Raw genomic sequence first — 21674 nt, 5'->3', positions numbered from 1 at the left:
TAAATCTTAGTATAGAAGAAAAAAGAGGACCATGGTTTCTCAGTACGGACGCACTGGTATCTGATTGGCTCGAGGTGGCGGGCTGGGAGCCAATCAGAACACCTTGAGGGATTTTGCCGGTCCTAGCAACAAGAAGAAACACCAAAGGGTTTCGCACTTTTCTCAAAAGAGTAAAAAAGGAAATGTGGTGAATTTATTGAAACTTTTACTGCTAAACTTTCTTCTTCGCTGAATCACGTGCTCTGACACACATCTGAAAATCTGCTTCGCACCGTTTTTTGTGTCAGAAATCACTCCGAGTTGTGAGAAATGCATTAAGAGGGTTGAGAAAACTCAGAGCTTTAACAATTCTTCTTTAACTGAACAAGGACTTTATAAATCTATTATAAACTATGAGGCTGTTTGAAACTATTGTTTGTATTGACAGCATGTCGACATATAGGGAATGATATATGGGGATTTTTAATATCACGTTACTTTGGATCTCTGACCTCATCTTCAAGGTCAAATAAGGTCAAAATTAAAATAAAATGTTTGATCTTTAAAACTTTTTTTAAAATCCTGCTCCTTATTTGTATTATTCACGTGTAGGAAATGATAGTGGCGATTCTAAATAATTAAGTCTGCATCCAAATCAATCAATCAATCAATCAATCAATCAATCAATCAATCAATCAATCAATCAATCAATCAATCAATCAATCTTTATTTATAAAGCACTTTTCATATAATACACACACACACACACACACACACACACACACACACACACACACACACACACACACACACACACACACACACACTTAAAGAGTAAAATTGGGCTGGGGACACATGAGCCAGGTGAGGAAACACTATCACAGGGAGCCGTCTGCACCAGGAGCCGGTCACAGACCGCAGCCACCAGGCTGGGCACACAGCAGGAGGGAGTCAAAGAAGCCCCCCAGCCAGGCTGAATAGACAGGCAGAGCCCCAGCAGCCACGGTCGATCACAGCCCCGGTGCAGAGAGCCCCCTCCGAGGAAACACTGAAGATATGACCCAATAAGAATATATACAGGATAAAAAGATAAAATAAATAAGAATGGGATACAATATAACTTTTAGTTGAGTTTTGCGGCTGATGGAGGTGGGGACTGCTGAAGATTTGATTTAACACCTGGAAACATGGCTGGAAATGGAACAGCACCCTCTGCTGGCTGGATTGTATACTTTACTGTAAACGTTAACTGAAGCTCACTGATGTAAATCTAAGTTTTTAGTGGTTCATGTTTCCTCTTCCCAAAGTTAAGCATATGAGCAAAACTTTGATTAACTGAAGACAGAAAAAGGACAGTATACCCAAGCATGGACTGGACATTCACATACTAACATATTTGTCAACGTCATTTTAACTCATTCACTGCCAATGGCTGGCAGTGAATGAGTTAAATGAACACAAGTTACATGTGAAAATGCGGAGGGCCATTTTTTAAAATTTAGAATTGAATTTGAAAAGGAAATTTTAAAATATGAATGCTATAAGTTTTAATGAAATGCCAGCGGGAACAAAGCGTACACCACAACATTGATTATCTCAAGTATCCTACATCTTCCGTCTGCATCCAAACAAAACTGCAACCTCAGCCGAACAAACACATAACAGCTGAAAGGTCAGTGTGATAGTACGTGTGTCAGGCAGAACTACGCAATACTGACATGATAATCTCAAATACGCCGTGTACTCAGATGTATCTTGATAAGGTGACATTGGGAGTTTTTCAAGCTCTTCTTTCCTTTAGACCCAACAGTTCTGACATGAAGGTAATCATCCAAATTTTACATCCAACTATGTTCTCTTCATTCACGTTACCATATCATAACCTACAGTTATTACAACTGAAGCTGTTGTATTAGCCACTGAAACAGTAAAGCATCTCAGTGAAAACAAAACCTCTAAGTCTCTAATTCTGTGCACCCGACACTTTTATTGTTTAATCCCACTGATCACCAGCCATTGCATCTTTCTCAGACTGCTCATATTCATTTTGCATTGCTGACATGTGTGTCTCATGTATGACAAAAGATTAATACAACAGTCAGCACAAGGAGAGAACCGATGATAATTTTTGAATTTCTTTGATACAATATCTCTGGCTTCAAAGGCTCAAGCCTCTGGACTCTGTCTATGTCGTCTTTATCATGGTGGCCTTGAAGACGTTGTCTGTGTATTTGTAGCTGCACAAAGATCAGGAGATGCAGCTACAAAAGGGGAAAAAAGGCTAGAAAGTCCCTAATTTAAACCCAATATTTCTCATAAGAATGAAGATGGACCATAGTAGGAGGATACACATCTGCAGGTAGCCATTAAATGTCAGTCAGTACCCGTTGATCAATATATACAGCCTCAAATCACAGCAACTGTCACCTACAAGTGTGAGGCAAAGACCCTCCAATAATAAAAAGAAAACCCCAACAATCAGATAAACCCCTTTAAGGAAGCACTTTGGTGACAGTGGGAAGGGAAAAACTCCCTCTTAACACAAAGAAACCTTATGATTTTGCTTTGGAGAAGGTGGAATCTTTAGAGGGAGGTTTCCATGATTTACCACCGCTGTGGACTCCACCTCCACCCCTTCACTCCTCATGGGTGGGGACAGCAGCGAGGATCCACGTGAAAACAGAGACAGCTGATGGCTCGCTCCACCTGCTGCAGAATCACCAGAGAACAGTTCAGAACTACTGAACAGTAGCCTTCAGCCACCTCATCCTCCATCAGAGCTGCAGAAGGTAAGAGGATCTGCACACCACTGACATCTGCAGCAACAATTCACCAGATTTCAATCCTCATGATTGTTCATACATCAACTTTGCCCCCAAAACAGAAACAAGTGAGAGGGACTGTAGGGTCAACAATAGCTTCCTGTAGCTTTATTTCAAAACAAAAGCCACCTAGAGTACCGTATCACATGCTGATGCCAATTTTTACTGTCTTGGTTTGAAAAATCCAAACCTTATAGCTGGTTGCTATTAAAGTTTAAGACTCCCAACAAGCTGTGTGAGCAGAACAATACAAAGCAACAGTCTGAGTTCAGGGCAGGCTTCAACAGGAAGAATAACAAAAATGAACTCAACTCAAGGGTGAATTTTGGCTCCTTTTTAACAGCAGTAGTTCATAGTTGAATAGTTTGGTGTCAGAAATACACTTTTAACCTTTAATTTCAAACTCTAGTCCAACAAGAGCCTTTTTCCATGCACTCTGACACAATAAAACCTGTAAGACAACATTTTAAAGAAACCTAATTGATCAGCAGTATTACATCATAAGCAGTTACTTCCTCAATTCCCAACAACAAGCATCAGCAGCTCAGCCAGGTTACAGACTCTGGTCAGACACCTACTGCAGTACAGCCTCCATGGACTTCATAGACAGTTGTCGTCACCTGTTTATATTCATGGTTAAAGTAACTCAGTCTGTGTTAGCTGTTGATAAATACGAACTATTGTATCACCTCTCAAAACCATTTTTGCTTTTCCTGTCAAACTATCCTGTCAGTTTAAGTCGGAGCTACCTTATTGTGACTTATTTTTAGGAGCGCTTCGTTTTTGTCGTACAGTCACGCCCACCCATTAATTAACCACATGAAGACAAGGGAAAAAAATACTTATATAGTGCTTTTTTACTATATTTGAGCACTCAAAGTGTTTTCTTAACACAAGAACATTTGCCTCATTCATATACACATTTATACAAATGCTTTATTCTGTGCCAGAGTGCTTCTAAACTAATATAGATGCATTGAGGTCAACTCAGGGTTCAGTACCTTGCCCAAGGTACTTTTAACATGCAGACTAGAGGAGTTAGGGACCTTCCGGTAGCTGGGCCAACAGTGATAAATGGACCTTTAAATTGGTAAATGACCCACTTTACCTTCCAAGCCACAGTGACCTGTATTTGAAATTTATTTTGTATGGCCACTCATGTCATATCAGATCTGTAAAACACTTGGGCATTGTGGGTGTGTTTTCACCACGTGTTGAGAACTGGAACAGCAGTCTGGAAACCATGTTTGAGCATGAATGAACTTAAAAACAAAGATAAGGAGGACATGCCTTGCATCAAGGTGACCCCACACATGAGCATGCTCACAAGATAAGTCATATTTTTATGACTAGTTGGGAAAACATTATAACAAAAGTTGTGGAAAACAGCGAGTATATAGTCATTCCATTATATTGCTGTTAAGAGGCCAGTCATACACTCTCTGTCATATACTTATTCAAGGTAAAAATGTTGTTTACGCTGACAGTTGTTTTTTTAGCCTACAGCTATTTCAAGTTCCATGGTGATGGAGTAAATTTGATTCTGTATAGGACTTTGATGTGGCTATGTTACAGTTTGATTGTGGCTGTTACTTTCTGTCCAATCAGAAAACTTGTGTCTTTCAGGTCTCTGTGAGCTGATTGTCTCCCCTCCAACATGCCCCGCCCTCTGCTCTTCCTGTCTACTCTCATTGCACTTGCATGTAAGCATCGGCACAGCAGCCTAGAAGACCTGAATAGAAAGAGCATAATTAAATCTGAACAGTATAGGAATGAAAAAGCAGAAAGTGTTCATGGGCAGATATTTCTGCCATCTTCGTAAGAACTGCTAAATGATGACATCATGATAGAAGTGTTGACCTTTCATGAAGTCGACACTTGAACGTACAGTACTTCCTGTTAAGGTATAGCTAACACCCATCCTCTGTATGTTTTCAGGTGCTCAGCAGATAATTACACCGTCCTCAGTGTTGAACATCAGCTCATGTCCCATCACGTATTATGGAAAGAAGTATGAACAAATCTATGTGAGTAGAAACGTGATGTTTCAGAAGACCATTGTTATTGATTGATGAACTAAAGCAATCCTTGAATTATGTGTAACATTTTCAATTACAGCTCAGTAATAAAAATGGAAATAGTGGAGTAATATGGTGGGAACAAATATGTAAATAGCAAGTCATTTAATTACCATTATCATCAGTGATAATGCCCATGTAATTATCCTGTATCAACAGTGGTTGTAGACGAGTTGTAACACTTGTGTAACTGTGTAATAAGAGGCAAGAATGTGGCAGTAATGTGGAAAGAAACACACACACCTATGAGGCAAAACAGTTACTAATTATAGAGTAATTTTTGTAACACTGTAATAACATTGTGGTAATATCATGATACCATCTCTGCATTCAAGTTTTTATATATTGATTTGTGGTAGTAACCTCATAATAACAAGTTAATATTGAATGATGTTTTTAATATATAAGGAAACCATTAGCGTATAAAGTAAAGTTTGTTCTTGATGTTTGTCTCGGACTTCCCCAGGTGAACAGCACGACTGAAAACTTCGCACTCTGCTTTGATGGTTTCTTCAAAACTCAAACTGGAGGAGACTGTCTTGTGGGGCCTGCAGCCAGCTATGTTACCTTACACATAAATTCAAAAAATTCAAAATTGGAATCACAAGTCCACCAAGAAGTGCCATCAATTAAGGCCAGTTTGAAATGCAACTTGGAATTCTTCATGGAATACACCAAGGCGACAAGTGTAAGTGTTGTTGATTGACATGAGAAGTCAAACTTGACTTTTAGAGTCCACAGCTTACAATTAACTGCTAAAACAATGAAATCAAGCATCCTGATTGTGTCTGGATCTGTGTTCACCCTTTACAGGCCGATTTGTATCTGTTAACTTTTGGGAAACAAGCAGCTCTATTTGTGTTCACAGATGTGACAACTAATGTGGTGAGTTTGTAAACACTTGTGTGTGTACTTTAATATGAGAGAACCATTTTATGCACCAAATAATCTGGTAGATACTTTTCACTCTTGGGCTGAAAGGCACATATAGTTCACAAATCTCACAGCACATGAAAATGAAAAACACTAAATGGAGACTGGGCGCCATAACCAGCCACAGCTGGCTGCTTTGCATTCCCATACCACTGTTTGTGGTATTAGTGTTTTTACCCCTAAATCACTCTTCTGCATTAAGTGTAGGGTGTAAGTCTGCCGTTTACCTCAGCTCTCAATGCGTCCACATTTACTTACTCTTTATGAGTAAGTAAACTTTGTAAAGTTTGTGAAAGGAGTGCAATATGAGTTGATGAGTCAGTGAAGCTAATTTCTGTCTGATGACACTATATTAAAAAGTAGTTTATAAGGTGTACTACGTATCTGGCTGGCCACTAATCAACGTACATCTGGAAGTACAACATTCTTCTTGTCTATTAGATGACCTACAGATTACTTACTGCACCTTTAATATGTCTGAAATGATTTGCCTCAACTCTGAGATCATGATATGAGTTTTGTGCGGTTCTGCTTAGGACTTGGAAGTTTACATCGGTGGTATCAAAGTGACTACAGTGTACAAGAATACAATACAAGATATCAGTGGATGCAGACACTTAGGTTGGTGAATCTCAGGCTCATTACTTTGACTCTGGGATGTTACAGGGAGTGCTGTGCCTTTCTGCTTGCTCTTGCTGGTTTTTAAACTAAAGTAAACCGTCCATCACTTCTCAGGTATTGCATATGAACCTGACACTGTGGTGAGCGCTGATCCAGAAACCTGCTCCAAACTCACCTGCAGTCCTTGAAACCATTGGCTGTGGTCCACTGGAGCGTTGTCAAGGAAACAACACGTGAATATAACCCCATTTATGTTTAAAAGAAAGATCTGACGCGTTAAGGGATTTTTTTTTAAAGTAATTTAATTAATTTTTTTTATTTAGTGTATTTGGTCTCTTCCTCATCAGCGGCTTATGAGGTTAGTGGTTGATTGTTTTCTTCTTTGCTTCCATCAGCTGTGTAGTGGACACCACCTGTACTGTGACTGGCCCAACTGTCATCAACGTCCACGGCCAACTCAACTTCATCAAGGATCGGTGTGCTTACTCTCTGGTTTCTATTCCGTCAATCCCAAACCTGTACCTCGTGGCAAATTTCAGAGACGGCCGTCGTGAAGATGTGAGCTTTTTGGACAGCGTGATACTGCGTCTAGATGGGCCAGGTGTTCATATTCACCTGGAACAAGGCGGGAGAGTTTGGGTAAGCTGCGTCAGGCAAGCTAAGGGTACATCTTTAACCATATTGCCATGTACATTGTTGCAGCCATTCCCCGATTCTCAATGGTGCTCATGGCAATTAATTAATGGTCATAACAATTCGGTCGATTGTTGATCAGTGGTGCAAGTTTAGGTTATGCAAAGAAACTGCTGTGTCTCCTCGCATCGTTCTTCTCAGGGATGTTAGAAGCAGTTCTTTCAGAGCTGCTGAACTCAGTGGTTGTTGCTGTGAAATCAGCCTGTTTGTGTGTTTGACAAGTTTCACTCAGTGTTTCCTCCACTTTATCTCTGCTGTGATGCAGCTGGACGACTCCATGTTGACCCTTGAAAGTTTGCCTCAGCTGGTTCATGGTGTGCAGCTCTCTAAGGACCAAACTGGAGTCACTGCCAAGCTGTTGCTCTCCAACCTCAACATTTCTGTCTTCTTTGATGGCGACACCGCACAGATCCCCTTAGAAGGTACAGAAGATAAAGTTTAATTCATGTAATGTAAACTGTAAACTGTGCTGTTGTGTTCCTCCAGTTTGAAGTCCTTAAAACCTCATATTCCATCCCTGGCTTTTCCAGTCAACATTTTCCTGTATGAATGTGACTGTCTCTTGCTTGCGGTGAAAGTTTTTTGCTTTTTTTTTTTTTTTTTTACTTCAGGTGATTCCCAAAATGTTGACCCCTGTAACAGCTACACTGTACTGAATGATGAGTGGCGTTCAACGAATAACATAAATAATCCAGTCCTACACTGTGATCAATCTATTAACTGGCAAGGCTGGTACCGCCTGTTTCTGGGGAGTTCCAATGCTCGTATTCCCGAGAGGTGTATAGACTCAAACAGGTGTGGAACCCATGCTCCTCTGTGGATAACACAACCTCATCCCTCACAGCCAGGTGAAACTGTAAATCGCACTGTGTGCAACAACTGGTCTGGAAGCTGCTGCCAGTTTCCTTCACACACCATCCAAGTCAAACTATGCTATGGAAACTACTACGTCTACAAACTTGAGAGGCCATCTGTGTGCCACCTTGCGTACTGTGCAGGTATTGTTGCCCTCTAAGCATGATCACACTGTAACAAATTCATCTTTTTCATCCTGCTGCTAAATTCAACTGTTCAGAAGGAAAATGCTCTCAGCTTTACCGCAGTACTCTCACTTATTCATTTATGTATTGACTGTAAACAGAGGTGAACACAACAACATCTGCACTTTCTTCAACCACACCTGCTCCAATACCGCAGACCTCTACAGCCAATCAGGTCAGGCTCACTTCTACAACAGCAGTGAGCAACAGTGCAGCAGTGGAGGGGCGCATCCGCCTGGTTGGAGGAAACAGCTCGTGTTCTGGCAGGGTGGAGATCTTCCACAGTGGGCAGTGGGGGACGGTGTGTGATGATTTATGGGACCTAGTGGATGCTCAGGTGGTGTGTAGACAGCTGGGCTGCGGCAGGGTCGTCTCAGCACCAGCAAATGCTCAGTTTGGTCAGGGCACCGGACCCATCTGGTTGGATGATGTCAGTTGCTCAGGCAGTGAATCAAATCTCACTCAGTGCCAGCACTTAGGATTTGGATCTCACAACTGTGGACACTCTGAGGACGCTGGTGTCATCTGTGAAGGTAAATTTGTGCAGCTGCTTACACTGAAGTCCCACTGCTTGATTATATGTCCAGGATGTTTAGCTGACAGGTTTGCAGTCAACGATTATGATAGCTTTGACTTATGTTACACTGTTTTGCCCACAAGCTCTTTCACATTGAATATTTTATTTACAGACAATATCTTGGAGCCTTACTGTAAACCCAACAAAAAGTCCATCATTTTCCATTTAAAATGCAAATTTGGATGATTTTTTTACTCTTTACAGGCTTTGCACTTGAACCAACTCTTCTTTCAGCTCTTTGTGATGGTAAATTGGGAGGCTTTTGAGTTTTCGTTAAAGTGGGACAACACCAAAATAAAACACCAAAATGCAATGCGTTTCCACAGCTCTTGATATTGCTCCACTCAAATATATGTTATCCAACATGTACCTGCTTTTACAGGCTCCATGAGAATCATATTCTGGAGACGTCTAAGTAACAATATTTGGTCACAATCATACTTGCACCTGGTAGAAACAGGACTTCAGGATTAAATGCTTAAACTTTATCCATTCTAGACTACATTTTCACTGTGGGTTCTGCAAATGATACACAGCTGCATGAAACATAGTTAGTGGGTCCTCTATAACCTTACCTTATGTCCACAGGAAGTCCCTCTTTCTGACTGTGAGCAGCAAAATAATATCCAAGACTTAAAACACCCATGTGACTGCATTAAATGCCCTGATTGCTGGACATGTGACATGCACTGAAATGTTATGGCCCTGTGTTGTGTCCACATACTATTGCATTTTGTTCTGTAGATGCATTTACTAGAAGCACTGGAGGGCGCTAATGAATATCCTTGTTGTTGTGGTACTTGGGAAGGAGAAAAATAAAAAAGGAGTTTTCTCCGGTGATCCTCTGTTCCTACATGCTCATGTGTGTTCATGCCTGCTGAAACAACACCGTGTACGCAAGACATAAATTGTCTGTCTCAGCAAATCTAACAATTTTATATCCAGCAAAAAGTCTTTTTGATTTTGTTTTGAGACTAACAGGGTAAGCAAGAGCACGATGAACGAGATCATTAATCTTCTTTTGAGAATATATGCCTTTTATTTTTTATTTTGTTTATAAACATCGTTTATCAGTGACAACGATGAGGCCGCCTACAGGGAGGAGGTGGATCGTCTGGCTGAGTGGTGCGACACAAACAACCTGCTGCTTAACACCGAGAAGACCAAGGAGCTCATCGTGGACTACAGGAGGAATGCTGACCCACATCCACCCATCCACATTAAGGGGACGGCTGTGGAGCGTGTGAGCAGCTTCAAGTTCCTGGGAGTCCACATCTCCGAGGATCTCACCTGGACGACCAACTGCTCCAAGCTGGTCAAGAAGGCTCACCAGCGCCTCTTCTTCTTGAGGACCCTGAGGAAGAACCACCTGTCCTCAGACATCCTGGTGAACTTCTATTGTTGCACCATCGAGAGCATCCTGACCAACTGTATAACAGTCTGGTACGGGAACTGCTCTGCCTCGGACCGGAAGGCGTTGCAGAGGGTCGTGAAAACTGCCCAGCGCATCGCCGGAGCACCACTTCCTGCCATAAAAGACATCTACAGGAAGCGGTGTCTGAAAAGGGCTGGGAAAATCATCAAAGACCCCAGTCACCCATCACATGGACTCTTCACCCTCCTGCCCTCTGGGAGGCGCCACAGGAGCCTCCGGACTAAGACCACCAGGTACCGGAACAGCTTCTTCCCCACAGCTGTCAGACTCCTGAACTCTGCCTCCTGACATCTGACTAGAGATGGACCGATCCGATATTACGTATCGGTATCGGTCCGATACTGACCTAAATTACTGGATCGGATATCGGAGAAAAATAAAAAATGTAATCCGATCCATTAAATATCACGAAAGCACCTCACAAAACTTGCAACACGCCGTAACTCACCTCAGAATGTTAGCACGTCGGAGCAGTATGCATCACGTGATAGAGCGGCTGTGGCATGCAGGACCTGTCGGTGGTCTGGATAGCATGTGGAGCTTCGCTAGCAACCCGGCATTTCATCTCCGACAAAGTTATCCCGAGAGAAGTAAAGCAAGTGTGTAAGTCCATCTCTGAATGTTTGTAAAGCATTGCTGCGTTAAGCTTAACAAACGACTGCCTCTTCTTGCTGCTACTTCAATCATGAAACTGCTTAACGATCAGCTGATCGGCTTTTCTGTCGCGAGTCCGTGTCTCTAGTTTGCTTTTGGCCCACTTTGCACCAGAAAGAGGAAACCAGCGGCTGAACAACAGCAGCACGTTTAAGCTTGATAAGCTGTTGTTAGAATGTATTTAATCTTACTTTCTACTCCAGGATCTTTTTCTACGTAGCTGACGGCTGGTAACTGTGCAGGGGCGGATCTAGCAAAGTTTAGCCAGGGGGGCCGATAGGGCATTAACAGGGAAAAGGGGGCACAAAGACATACTTTTCTTTCTTATTCTCATTTAAAATGTCTAGCTTTTAATAAATAATTATCTGACACCCAAAGTTTTAATTTGATGCAAAATGAATAGAAGTCCATTATTGTATATAGTAACTATTAAGTCTAATATATATACCCTAGTAAGCTATAGTACTTTTTCCTTTGGGAAGGTACCATCTGTGCAGTCTGCAATTCTGTTGAAGAAAGATGTTGAATCTATTTAATATTTCTTGAAAAATAATTGATTTCTGTGCATTTTTTTTCACACTGCATCAAATTAAGGTTGATTACGGCGATTAAGCATCATGAGGTGGAGCGTGAGGGGTGGTTCCCTATTTTTTATTTATTTATTTTTGTTGTTGCTGGGAGTTGGAACCCTATTAGTTAGGTTGCTTAATATTTATGCTAAGTACTCTTTAAAATACCAGAATAGGGAGGATGGTGTAGGTTTAAGTTTATTAGATTGATCAGTATTGCTGAACTATGAAATATTTTTTTTTGCATACAGGTATAACAGAATAGCTTTAGTGTAGTTGTTGTTTTAAACTTGAGTATGAACTTATACAAAATGCAGCAAGATATTTAAAAAACAGTTTTGTTGATTAAAAAACACTATATCGGATTCATATCGGTATCGGCAGATATCCAAATTTATGATATCGGTATCGGTGTCGGACATAAAAAAGTGGTATCGTGCCATCTCTACATCTGACCAGTGTTGGTCAAGTTACTTGAAAAAAGTAATCAGTAACTAATTACTGATTACTCCCCCAAAAAAGTAATCCCGTTACTTTACTGATTACTTATTTTCAAAAGTAATTAATTACTTAGTTACTTAGTTACTTTTTAAAAACACGATTTACAACCTGAAGAGGTGATAAAGTGATAGATCTTTCAGCCCAATTCTACTTTTTCTACATAATCCATCATACAAAATGTAATCAAATGGAAAAGTCTCTTTTTAAAACTTGTTTTATCAGTTTTAATCTTTTAACTTTATGCATCAAGCAAAACATTTAATTATATGCAACATTCTCTGACTTGAATAAATTAGTTTAACATTTAAACCTATTTTCTACACATTCCAGCACATAAAATAAAATATTTTTTGTGTTTTCACTCACTCTTTCAAACAGATGCAAGTAAAACACAGCAGAAAATAAATAAAGTCAAAGACTCAGCGGTCCTTTTGCTCTATTTTCACCTGTAAAGCAGGAGCAGGGTAGGCGGAGGGTTACCCTGGTGCAGGTGTGCTGCGGTCAGTTGAAGAATCCGCGCGAGTGTCTCTGTGAGTTTCCCATCACATCGTAGCTACTCGGTGCTTGCTCGGAAGTTTAGGGGTTTTTTTCGCTGTAAAAAGAAGTTTTCTTCCCACGCACGATGGACGCTAATGTTTTTGTCACTTTTTATGGAATCAAACTCAAAGTAAGGTCAGTATTTCCACACTTTAAACGCTGCACGCTCATACTCTCTCCCGCACTCGATATATTATCCATTGTTGATCTGCACACAGCTGCTGTCACCAACGTCGCACTTGCTTACGTCACTGTCATGAGACATTCTCGCAAAAAAAATCACGGTTTTAGTAACGCAGTAACGCAGCGTTCCTACGGGAAAGTAACGGTAATCTAATTACCGATTTTGCAATAGTAATCCCTTACTTTACTCGTTACTTGAAAAAAGTAATCAGATTACAGTAACGCGTTACAAGTAACGCGTTACTGCCCATCTCTGCATCTGACCCACGTTAAACTCATGGACTGAACATACACACACCCACAATGGACAACTGTACCCTCAAACACACAATAATAACATGGACTGAACCACCACTCACAACCACTAGCACTTTATATAGCCTCTGTAGAAACTATCTACACCCTCACTTATCTTAACTGCACTACTGTATAGCTCTGTGTAAATAATCATTCTGTACATTCAATAATCTTTAATCCTACAACTGTTTACAACTTGCATAGTTCCCATTTCTGTATAGCTGTATATCTCAGATTTCTGTAAAGTTATTTATTTCATATTCTGTATAGTTTTTCATATTTATATCCTGTTCATAGCCTGTACATAGCTTGTACTCACTACAGCCTTTACATACTTAGTTATAGAATATTCACAACATGCTTCATACCGTGTACATTATAACATACCATAATAGACCCATTTCTGTAGTATACTTACATATCTATACTATTGCTAATATATATTGTAATATATCTATATCACTAAAGCACTTCTGGATGGATGCAAACTGCATTTCGTTGCCCTGTACCTGTGCATGTGCAATGACAATAAAGTTGAATTGTATTCTATTCTATTCTATTCTAAATCCGTAAATTGAGCACTTTACATGCATATTAGACTAATTCATATGGCCACACTGTTGGAATTTACATTGTATTTTACAGCCATTTTTAGCTGTGGACCCTGGTTTCAAGGCCTCTCCTTGTGGGTTTTCTCTGGGTAATTCGGATCCCTCCCACAGTTCGATGACTTGCTGTTCCTGAAGATAGGTGAACTGGTGATTCTAAAATGTCCGTGTGGTTGTAAGCCCTGTGACTGACTTGTGACCAGAAGAATCATCTTTTACATTTGCTGTTGTTTTAAGATTTTTTTTCTCTTAAATTGAGGAAGAGGCGATGCGGAAAGAAGCACCGACAGGCTTGTTTTGAGTTTATTTGACACAATAAAGTGGGTGGAATGAATGTTTCAACTATTCTTTTAAGATATTTCTCACATGTCTAAGGTCGAGACATTATGTCACTTGATTATAGTCTGGATTTTTTTGAAATTAAATACTTTTTTCATGCCAAATATTTAGATGTCAAATCTTTGCAGTGTTCATACCAAAAACTGATTGTATTGAACAAAAAAAGTTTGGAAACTAAAGAGACAATTTAGTTAAAGATATGCACAACAGAAATCTTTAAGACCGGTACAAACACGCTGTTTCATCCCTGCTCCTTCAGTCTGCATGTCGAAGCTTTCTTGGCCAAGACATTGAACCCAATTTGTCCCCAATGCATCTATCAGTGTGTGTGATTGTTTAAAAAGATGACTTCTTTTCATCCTTCAGGATATTCCCAAAGTGTCGATCCTTGTTACAACTACACTGTGCTGAATGATCAATGGCGTTCAACAAACAACACAAACACTCAGGACCTACACTGTGATCAATCTATTAACTGGCAAGGCTGGTACCGCCTGTTTCTGGGGAGCTCCAATGCTCGTATTCCCGAGAGGTGTATAGACTCAAACAGGTGTGGAACCCATGCTCCTCTGTGGATAACACAACCTCATCCCTCACAGCCAGGTGAAACTGTAAATCGCACTGTGTGCAACAACTGGTCTGGAAGCTGCTGCCAGTTTCCTTCACACACCATCCAAGTCAAACTATGCTATGGAAACTACTACGTCTACAAACTTGAGAGGCCATCTGTGTGCCACCTTGCATACTGTGCAGGTATTGTTGCCCTCTAAGCATGATCACACTGTAACAAATTCATCTTTTTCATCCTGCTGCTAAATTCAACTGTTCAGAAGGAAAATGCTCTCAGCTTTACCGCAGTACTCTCACTTATTCATTTATGTATTGACTGTAAACAGAGGTGAACACAACAACATCTGCACTTTCTTCAACCACACCTGCTCCAATACCGCAGACCTCTACAGCCAATCATGTCAGGCTCACTTCTACAACAGCAGTGAGCAACAGTGCAGCAGTGGAGGGGCGCATCCGCCTGGTTGGAGGAAACAGCTCGTGTTCTGGCAGGGTGGAGATCTTCCACAGTGGGCAGTGGGGGACGGTGTGTGATGATTTATGGGACCTAGTGGATGCTCAGGTGGTGTGTAGACAGCTGGGCTGCGGCAGGGTCGTCTCAGCACCAGCAAATGCTCAGTTTGGTCAGGGCACCGGACCCATCTGGTTGGATGATGTCAGTTGCTCAGGCAGTGAATCAAATCTCACTCAGTGCCAGCACTTAGGATTTGGATCTCACAACTGTGGACACTCTGAGGACGCTGGTGTCATCTGTGAAGGTAAATTTGTGCAGCTGCTTACACTGAAGTCCCACTGCTTGATTATATGTCCAGGATGTTTAGCTGACAGGTTTGCAGTCAACGATTATGATAGCTTTGACTTATGTTACACTGTTTTGCCCACAAGCTCTTTCACATTGAATATTTTATTTACAGACAATATCTTGGAGCCTTACTGTAAACCCAACAAAAAGTCCATCATTTTCTATTTAAAATGCAAATTTGGATGATTTTTTTACTCTTTACAGGCTTTGCACTTGAACCAACTCTTCTTTCAGCTCTTTGTGATGGTAAATTGGGAGGCTTTTGAGTTTTCGTTAAAGTGGGACAACACCAAAATAAAACACCAAAATGCAATGCGTTTCCACAGCTCTTGATATTAGCTGACAGGTTTGCAGTCAACGATTATGATAGCTTTGACTTATGTTACACTGTTTTGCCCACAAGCTCTTTCACATTGAATATTTTATTTACAGACAATATCTTGGAGCCTTACTGTAAACCCAACAAAAAGTCCATCATTTTCTATTTAAAATGCAAATTTGGATGATTTTTTTACTCTTTACAGGCTTTGCACTTGAACCAACTCTTCTTTCAGCTCTTTGTGATGGTAAATTGGGAGGCTTTTGAGTTTTCGTTAAAGTGGGACAACACCAAAATAAAACACCAAAATGCAATGCGTTTCCACAGCTCTTGATATTAGCTGACAGGTTTGCAGTCAACGATTATGATAGCTTTGACTTATGTTACACTGTTTTGCCCACAAGCTCTTTCACATTGAATATTTTATTTACAGACAATATCTTGGAGCCTTACTGTAAACCCAACAAAAAGTCCATCATTTTCTATTTAAAATGCAAATTTGGATGATTTTTTTACTCTTTACAGGCTTTGCACTTGAACCAACTCTTCTTTCAGCTCTTTGTGATGGTAAATTGGGAGGCTTTTGAGTTTTCGTTAAAGTGGGACAACACCAAAATAAAACACCAAAATGCAATGCGTTTCCACAGCTCTTGATATTAGCTGACAGGTTTGCAGTCAACGATTATGATAGCTTTGACTTATGTTACACTGTTTTGCCCACAAGCTCTTTCACATTGAATATTTTATTTACAGACAATATCTTGGAGCCTTACTGTAAACCCAACAAAAAGTCCATCATTTTCTATTTAAAATGCAAATTTGGATGATTTTTTACTCTTTACAGGCTTTGCACTTGAACCAACTCTTCTTTCAGCTCTTTGTGATGGTAAATTGGGAGGCTTTTGAGTTTTCGTTAAAGTGGGACAACACCAAAATAAAACACCAAACTGCAATGCGTTTCCACAGCTCTTGATATTAGCTGACAGGTTTGCAGTCAACAACTATGATTTTTTTGATTTATGCTACACTGTTTTACCCACAAGCTCTTTCTTTTTTGGACATGAATTCATTCATTGTATCTGTTCTGGTTTTTTGATAATTATTTACAAAATAATACAGATGTTTATTTTTAATTAAAATTTTAAGGCCTTTTTGACATTTACAGGCATTATATTTGAACATAAATTGTATCTTAAGAGATAATGATTTAATTTAATATTAGCTGCATGAAGAGAATTAAAATCGATCATACTGAAGTTGTTCAAAATTTTCCAGTACCCAGTTCCATCCACTGGCTGTAAGGAACAATCTTTCCACCCCAGTAAACAGAAAACGACACAACAAAAAATGCCCAAACAAGTCTGCTTCATACCACCTGTCACTCACTTCTGGTCATTTCTGCAAAAGACAAAGTAGATTGTGTGCTGAGATATTTTGAAATGTTATCTTAAAGATAATCCAAGAGACCAGTCATTTCCAGAGGTTATATCATCCATACTAAAAGTGTGACCATGGTTAGATATTCACATATGCATCTCCTGAACTTATCATGATATCTTGTGAAACTGTTCAAGAAGTTCTAAATAACTTAGAACTTCCAAAATCCAGAAGACTTGTAGAGCTGATACTAAGACACCCTTTCCCCTATGTTTTTTTTTAAGAATTTCTACCTGAGATGCCCAGTGTGTTGGCCTCAACCTGCACTGTGACCGGCCCCACTATCATTGACGTCCACGGCCAGATTAACTCCATCCAGGATCGCTGTGCGTACTCTCTGTTCTCGACTGCGTTACTCCCAGATTTCCTTGTTCTGGGGAACTTCAGGGACAGACGTCGTAAAGATGTGAGCTTTTTGGACAGTGTGACGCTGCGTGTGGACGGGCATGACATTCACCTGGAACAAGGTGGGAGAGTTCAGGTAAGCGACCTACAGCCACAGTTCATGTGTCAGAGTGGAGTCTGATCCAAAGTCCTCCCTCATCCTCTGCTGTGTCTCCTCTCATCGTTCTTCTCAGGGCTGTTAGAAGCAGTTCTTTCAGAGCTGCTAAACTCAGTGGTTGTTGCTGTGAAATCAGCCTGTTTGTGTGTTTGACATGTTTCACTCAGTGTTTCCTCCACTTTGTCTCTGCTGTGATGCAGATGGACGACTCCACACTGACCCTCGACAGCTCATCTCAGCTGGTTCATGGTGTGCAGCTCTCTAAGGACCAAACTGGAGTCACTGCCAAGCTGTCGCTCTCCAACCTCATCATCTCTGTCTTCTTTGATGGCAACACCGCACAGATCCTCTTAGAAGGTACAGAAGATAAAGTTTAATTCTTGTAACGTAAACTGTAAACTGTGCTGTTATTTATTCTTCTGTGTTTGTCCAGTTTGAATATTGATGCTGATCTGACTCATTCTGTCCTGATCCTCTGCAGGAACTCCAGCAGGTCTCTGAGTGACCTGAGGCTCTCTGAGTACAGCTCCACCAGGTAAGACCTCATCACAAGCTCAGAGTCCCTCTGACTGCTGCTGCTGCTGCTGCTCATGTTGCAGATATTCTGTTTGTATAAAGGAGCCTGAACTTTGTTGTTTGTTGCCCCCTAGCTGTGAGATACAGTACAGTGAGACTGCTGACAGCACGATCAACTGCACCAGTGTGACTGAACGGTGAGCAGACTGATCCACACAGCAGGAAACATCTGTGTTGTACCTTGATCTCTGTTCTAAATTATCACATGTGACTGCAGCATAGATGGAAGATAAACACAACTGATGACAGATTATTATTTTATTGTCTTCAACTTCTTCTTCTCTCTGTGGTACAGCTGTAATCTCCTGAAGGAGGCGCCCTTCTCCTCCTGTAACACTGACATTGACCCAGAGCCCTACATAACCGCCTGCACCGACACTTTGTGTAAATATCCTGCAGTGGACGGACTCAACTGTCAGTTCCTGAAGGCCTACGCCAGAGCCTGCAGTCTACACAACCACACTCTGGATGGCTGGACATCAAAGACCGGCTGCTGTAAGACCTTAATAAGACATTAATAAGCTCTCCTTTGTTAAAGACCTGAACTCTGGAGTTTTAGAGCTCACGTGTTTTCAGGATAATACATCAGTGTGTTCCTCTGTAGCCTCTGAGGCCTTCTGTCAGGACAGGACCTGCAGCGATCACGAGTTCTGTGGTGAGAAGATGGTCGGTGGTGACACTCGCTGCTTCTGTCGGGACATTTTTGCCTCCAAGTACCAAGCAAACAACTCTTTGGGTACGACAGCTGTGACATCACCATGACAACAGGGCTGAATAATGGAGGAAAACTTCTAACTGTGATTTTTCTGACTGATATTGTGACGTTCAGGTGATCCAACGGTCTGCATGCAGGACTCTGCTTCAGTCACTCTGGTTGGTTGTCTCCTGGAGGACAAAGACATCAATTACTCTGCCTTACACCTCAACGACCCGACCTGCAGGGGTCAGGTGGACGAGCTCACCACATGGTGACCTTCAGCTTCAACAGCAGCAAGAGATGTGGGACGGTGGTCACGGTGGGTTTCATCTCCTGCTGTTTAAGCTTTGATCTCTGTGAATTCTAAAATTTTTGGTCATCTGAAGTTTATACCAGTCAGTCAACATCTTAAAGAGTATCAGATGTTAAAGATGAAACAATGAAGAACTTGCTTAGTATCTGATTATGTGACCCTGCAGACCAACAACAGCTACGTCATCTATAAGAACACCATCAGGAGCCAGAATTACTCTTTTGACGTCATCACTCGCAACGCCCAAGTCCAGATCGACTTCTCCTGTGTTCACAGTCAGCCAAGCATCCACATTGCAACCTTCAGAATCAGAGACTGGTTTGTAGTGGCTGCTAGGTATTGTTTGAATATTTGTTAAAATGTGGGCATTGTTAACAGTGCAAATGTGTGCATTCTGCAGCTCCGTTGCACAGAGGATCTCATGTGGAGCTTGGAATTACACTCTGATTATCAAGGCCTACACCGACGCTGGGTGGACACAAGTTGTGCAGCTGAACAGTGAAGTGAGACTGAACCAGAGGATCTGGGTAGAGCTGGAGACTAATGGGCTGGATGGAATCATGGTCACTGTGGTGAGCGACTCCTGCTGGGCAACCAACCAGGCATCACCTACCAGCAGTCCAAGACATGATCTGATCATTAACGGTGAGAGATACTCAGAGTCACTCATAAGTTCACTTTGATCACCTTTATCAGCTCCTCAATAACGTGTATGTATTTTCGTGGTTATGAAAAGCTGTGCAAACCCCGCTGACCTGACAGTGGCAGTGGAGGAAAACGGACTGGGAACCTCCACCTTGTTTTCGTTCAACATCTTCCGGTTCACTGGGGGTTCTGGTGAAGTCTACCTGCACTGCAAACTCCACCTGTGTCCCAAAGAGGAGACCAGCTGCATACCGGTAGGCCTCGCTGTCAAACACTCATAGCAAGCTTTACCTATTCATCCCACCTGTTACAGGAGGGCTTGATTTGTTATGCACAAACCTAACCATCTATTCATTGTTCCAAAGCACACCATTAACATATATGGTCATATATAATCATTTTGGTGCTTTAAGTAAAGCAGGTGCATGTGTTACGTTCTAACTAAACACCTGTTTATTACTAGATTATATTGTTCTGTACATTTTTATCCTCACTTAACTACACTCACAGCACAACACTGAAAACATGAAGTGAATTCAGTTGTATTTTGTTTGAACATCCAGAATTGTAATGCAGCAGCTCGCAGAGGCAGATCAGTTGGATCCAAATACAAAGGTGAAGCCTCCATCGGCATGTCCTGGACTCATTAGGTAACTTCAGGTGACAAATCTAATGAGTGGTGTAAGAAGTAAGATTGGCTGCGAACAGAATCACGAGAGGGCAAGAGTGGTTTCCATGCTGACTACGACTGAATGACCAGTTGCCGACCAAATGCTGAACATTGTTTTTGAGGACAGTGTTCAGCAGACACACAGAGAAACACTACTTCACTCCATCTTCTTTATTCAATATTATTTATATAGTGCCAATTCACACCAAAAGTTGCTTTGAGGCACTATATATTGTAGAGGCCCTACAATTATCTTTATTGTTGTACTTTCTGCCAAAAAAAAATAAAGAATGTGGCAACAACCAGCCTGAGTTTGATCCTTGTTTTCTGGCTCAAACACCATTCAGGTAGAAATCCAGTAATTATCCAGCTGACGATTTCTCCTTTTACGCCACCTAATGGATTCAAAAGCATACAGTGTATCACGGTCCTGGGTGATTTGACCAAGTGTTTTTAAGATTTTGGACTTTCGTTTTATTTATGTAAATATTCTATTTGACTCTTGGTTTACTTGTTTATGTGGTTTCCTGCATTTTCCTTGTGCCTTGATTTTAGCTACCCTTTCATTGGCTCACCCTTCAATTTAGTTTACCTGTGTCTCGTTATCCCCGGCTTTCTCCACTCCCCCTTCTCCGTGTACATATAGTGCTGTATTGGACTTTGAAGTCTGCTCATCTCATCTCTGTGTTTCTGCAAGCTTTACGTTTCAGTTGTTTATAGCTTCCCCCCTTGAGCACACAGTTTTTGATGAAAACAGAGGTGTGACCATAGCAAACAGGAAACTAATGTTGTAGGAGATGAGGCAAGCACTGAACTATTTTAAATCTTGTTAGGCAGAATTTAGAAGTTGACCACACATGTACACAATACTATGCACCCCAGATTATTTCAGAGCATTAAAAACAAATCAAAAACTAAGTTTTATGCAAAAGACTACAAGAATTTCAGAATTTTTTGGGATGAGTTTTTGGGTTCACTTTCTCACAAGAAGAACGCCGGTGAGATTTGATCCAGGAGTTTAAATCTGTACCATGACCGCTTTCGTGCATTTTTCAGGATGTCAGTGGGGCAGTTTGAGGTTTGGTTAGCAGAGTTGGGAAGACATCTGTGGAGGCAGAGAAGTAATTTTAGGGAACTGACTGACAGGGAACAGGAGCAGCTTCTAGCTGTGTATCTGAGGTAAAATAAAGGCCTGAATACTTGCAGATGATTTTGAGCTTCTAGAAATAAATTGAACACATCATTTTTGAAGTGAGAAATGTATTTGGTGACTCAAA

General features: G+C 41.1%; 2 protein-coding genes and 1 pseudogene across 2 annotated transcripts; all 3 read left to right on the top strand.

Moving 5' to 3' along the window:
- The first annotated feature begins 5543 nt into the window (after positions 1 to 5543).
- On the top strand, positions 5544 to 20377 carry LOC146635375 (alpha-tectorin-like; annotated as a pseudogene).
- On the top strand, positions 7386 to 9348 carry LOC146635377 (uncharacterized). The gene is made up of 4 exons (XM_085349854.1): positions 7386 to 7548; positions 7738 to 8124; positions 8268 to 8699; positions 9332 to 9348. Exons 1-4 carry the CDS (start codon positions 7386 to 7388, stop codon positions 9346 to 9348), a joined length of 999 nt encoding a protein of 332 aa, XP_085205980.1.
- On the top strand, positions 14211 to 17581 carry LOC146635376 (uncharacterized). The gene is made up of 4 exons (XM_085349853.1): positions 14211 to 14619; positions 14763 to 15194; positions 17219 to 17475; positions 17573 to 17581. Exons 1-4 carry the CDS (start codon positions 14211 to 14213, stop codon positions 17579 to 17581), a joined length of 1107 nt encoding a protein of 368 aa, XP_085205979.1.
- Positions 20378 to 21674: the final 1297 nt, after the last annotated feature.

Source organism: Diplotaxodon limnothrissa, linkage group LG3 (assembly GCF_057381915.1).
Source record: "Diplotaxodon limnothrissa isolate DT_005_m linkage group LG3, D_limnothrissa_male_GT1.1, whole genome shotgun sequence".
NCBI classification, from domain to species: domain Eukaryota; kingdom Metazoa; phylum Chordata; class Actinopteri; order Cichliformes; family Cichlidae; genus Diplotaxodon; species Diplotaxodon limnothrissa.
The sequence above is the reverse complement of the archived record's forward strand: the minus strand, read 5'-3'. Positions and strand labels throughout refer to the sequence as shown.

Bases quoted from the DNA above. Each gene is read 5' to 3' on its own strand.
- LOC146635377 (XM_085349854.1), top strand. From the start codon at position 7,386: ATGCAGCTGGACGACTCCATGTTGACCCTTGAAAGTTTGCCTCAGCTG. The intron at 7,549-7,737 runs GTACAGAAGATA...TTTTTACTTCAG, and splicing joins CGCACAGATCCCCTTAGAAG to GTGATTCCCAAAATGTTGAC. The intron at 8,125-8,267 runs GTATTGTTGCCC...GACTGTAAACAG, and splicing joins CCACCTTGCGTACTGTGCAG to AGGTGAACACAACAACATCT.
- LOC146635376 (XM_085349853.1), top strand. From the start codon at position 14,211: ATGACTTCTTTTCATCCTTCAGGATATTCCCAAAGTGTCGATCCTTGT. The intron at 14,620-14,762 runs GTATTGTTGCCC...GACTGTAAACAG, and splicing joins CCACCTTGCATACTGTGCAG to AGGTGAACACAACAACATCT. The intron at 15,195-17,218 runs GTAAATTTGTGC...TTTTTTTTTAAG, and splicing joins CGCTGGTGTCATCTGTGAAG to AATTTCTACCTGAGATGCCC.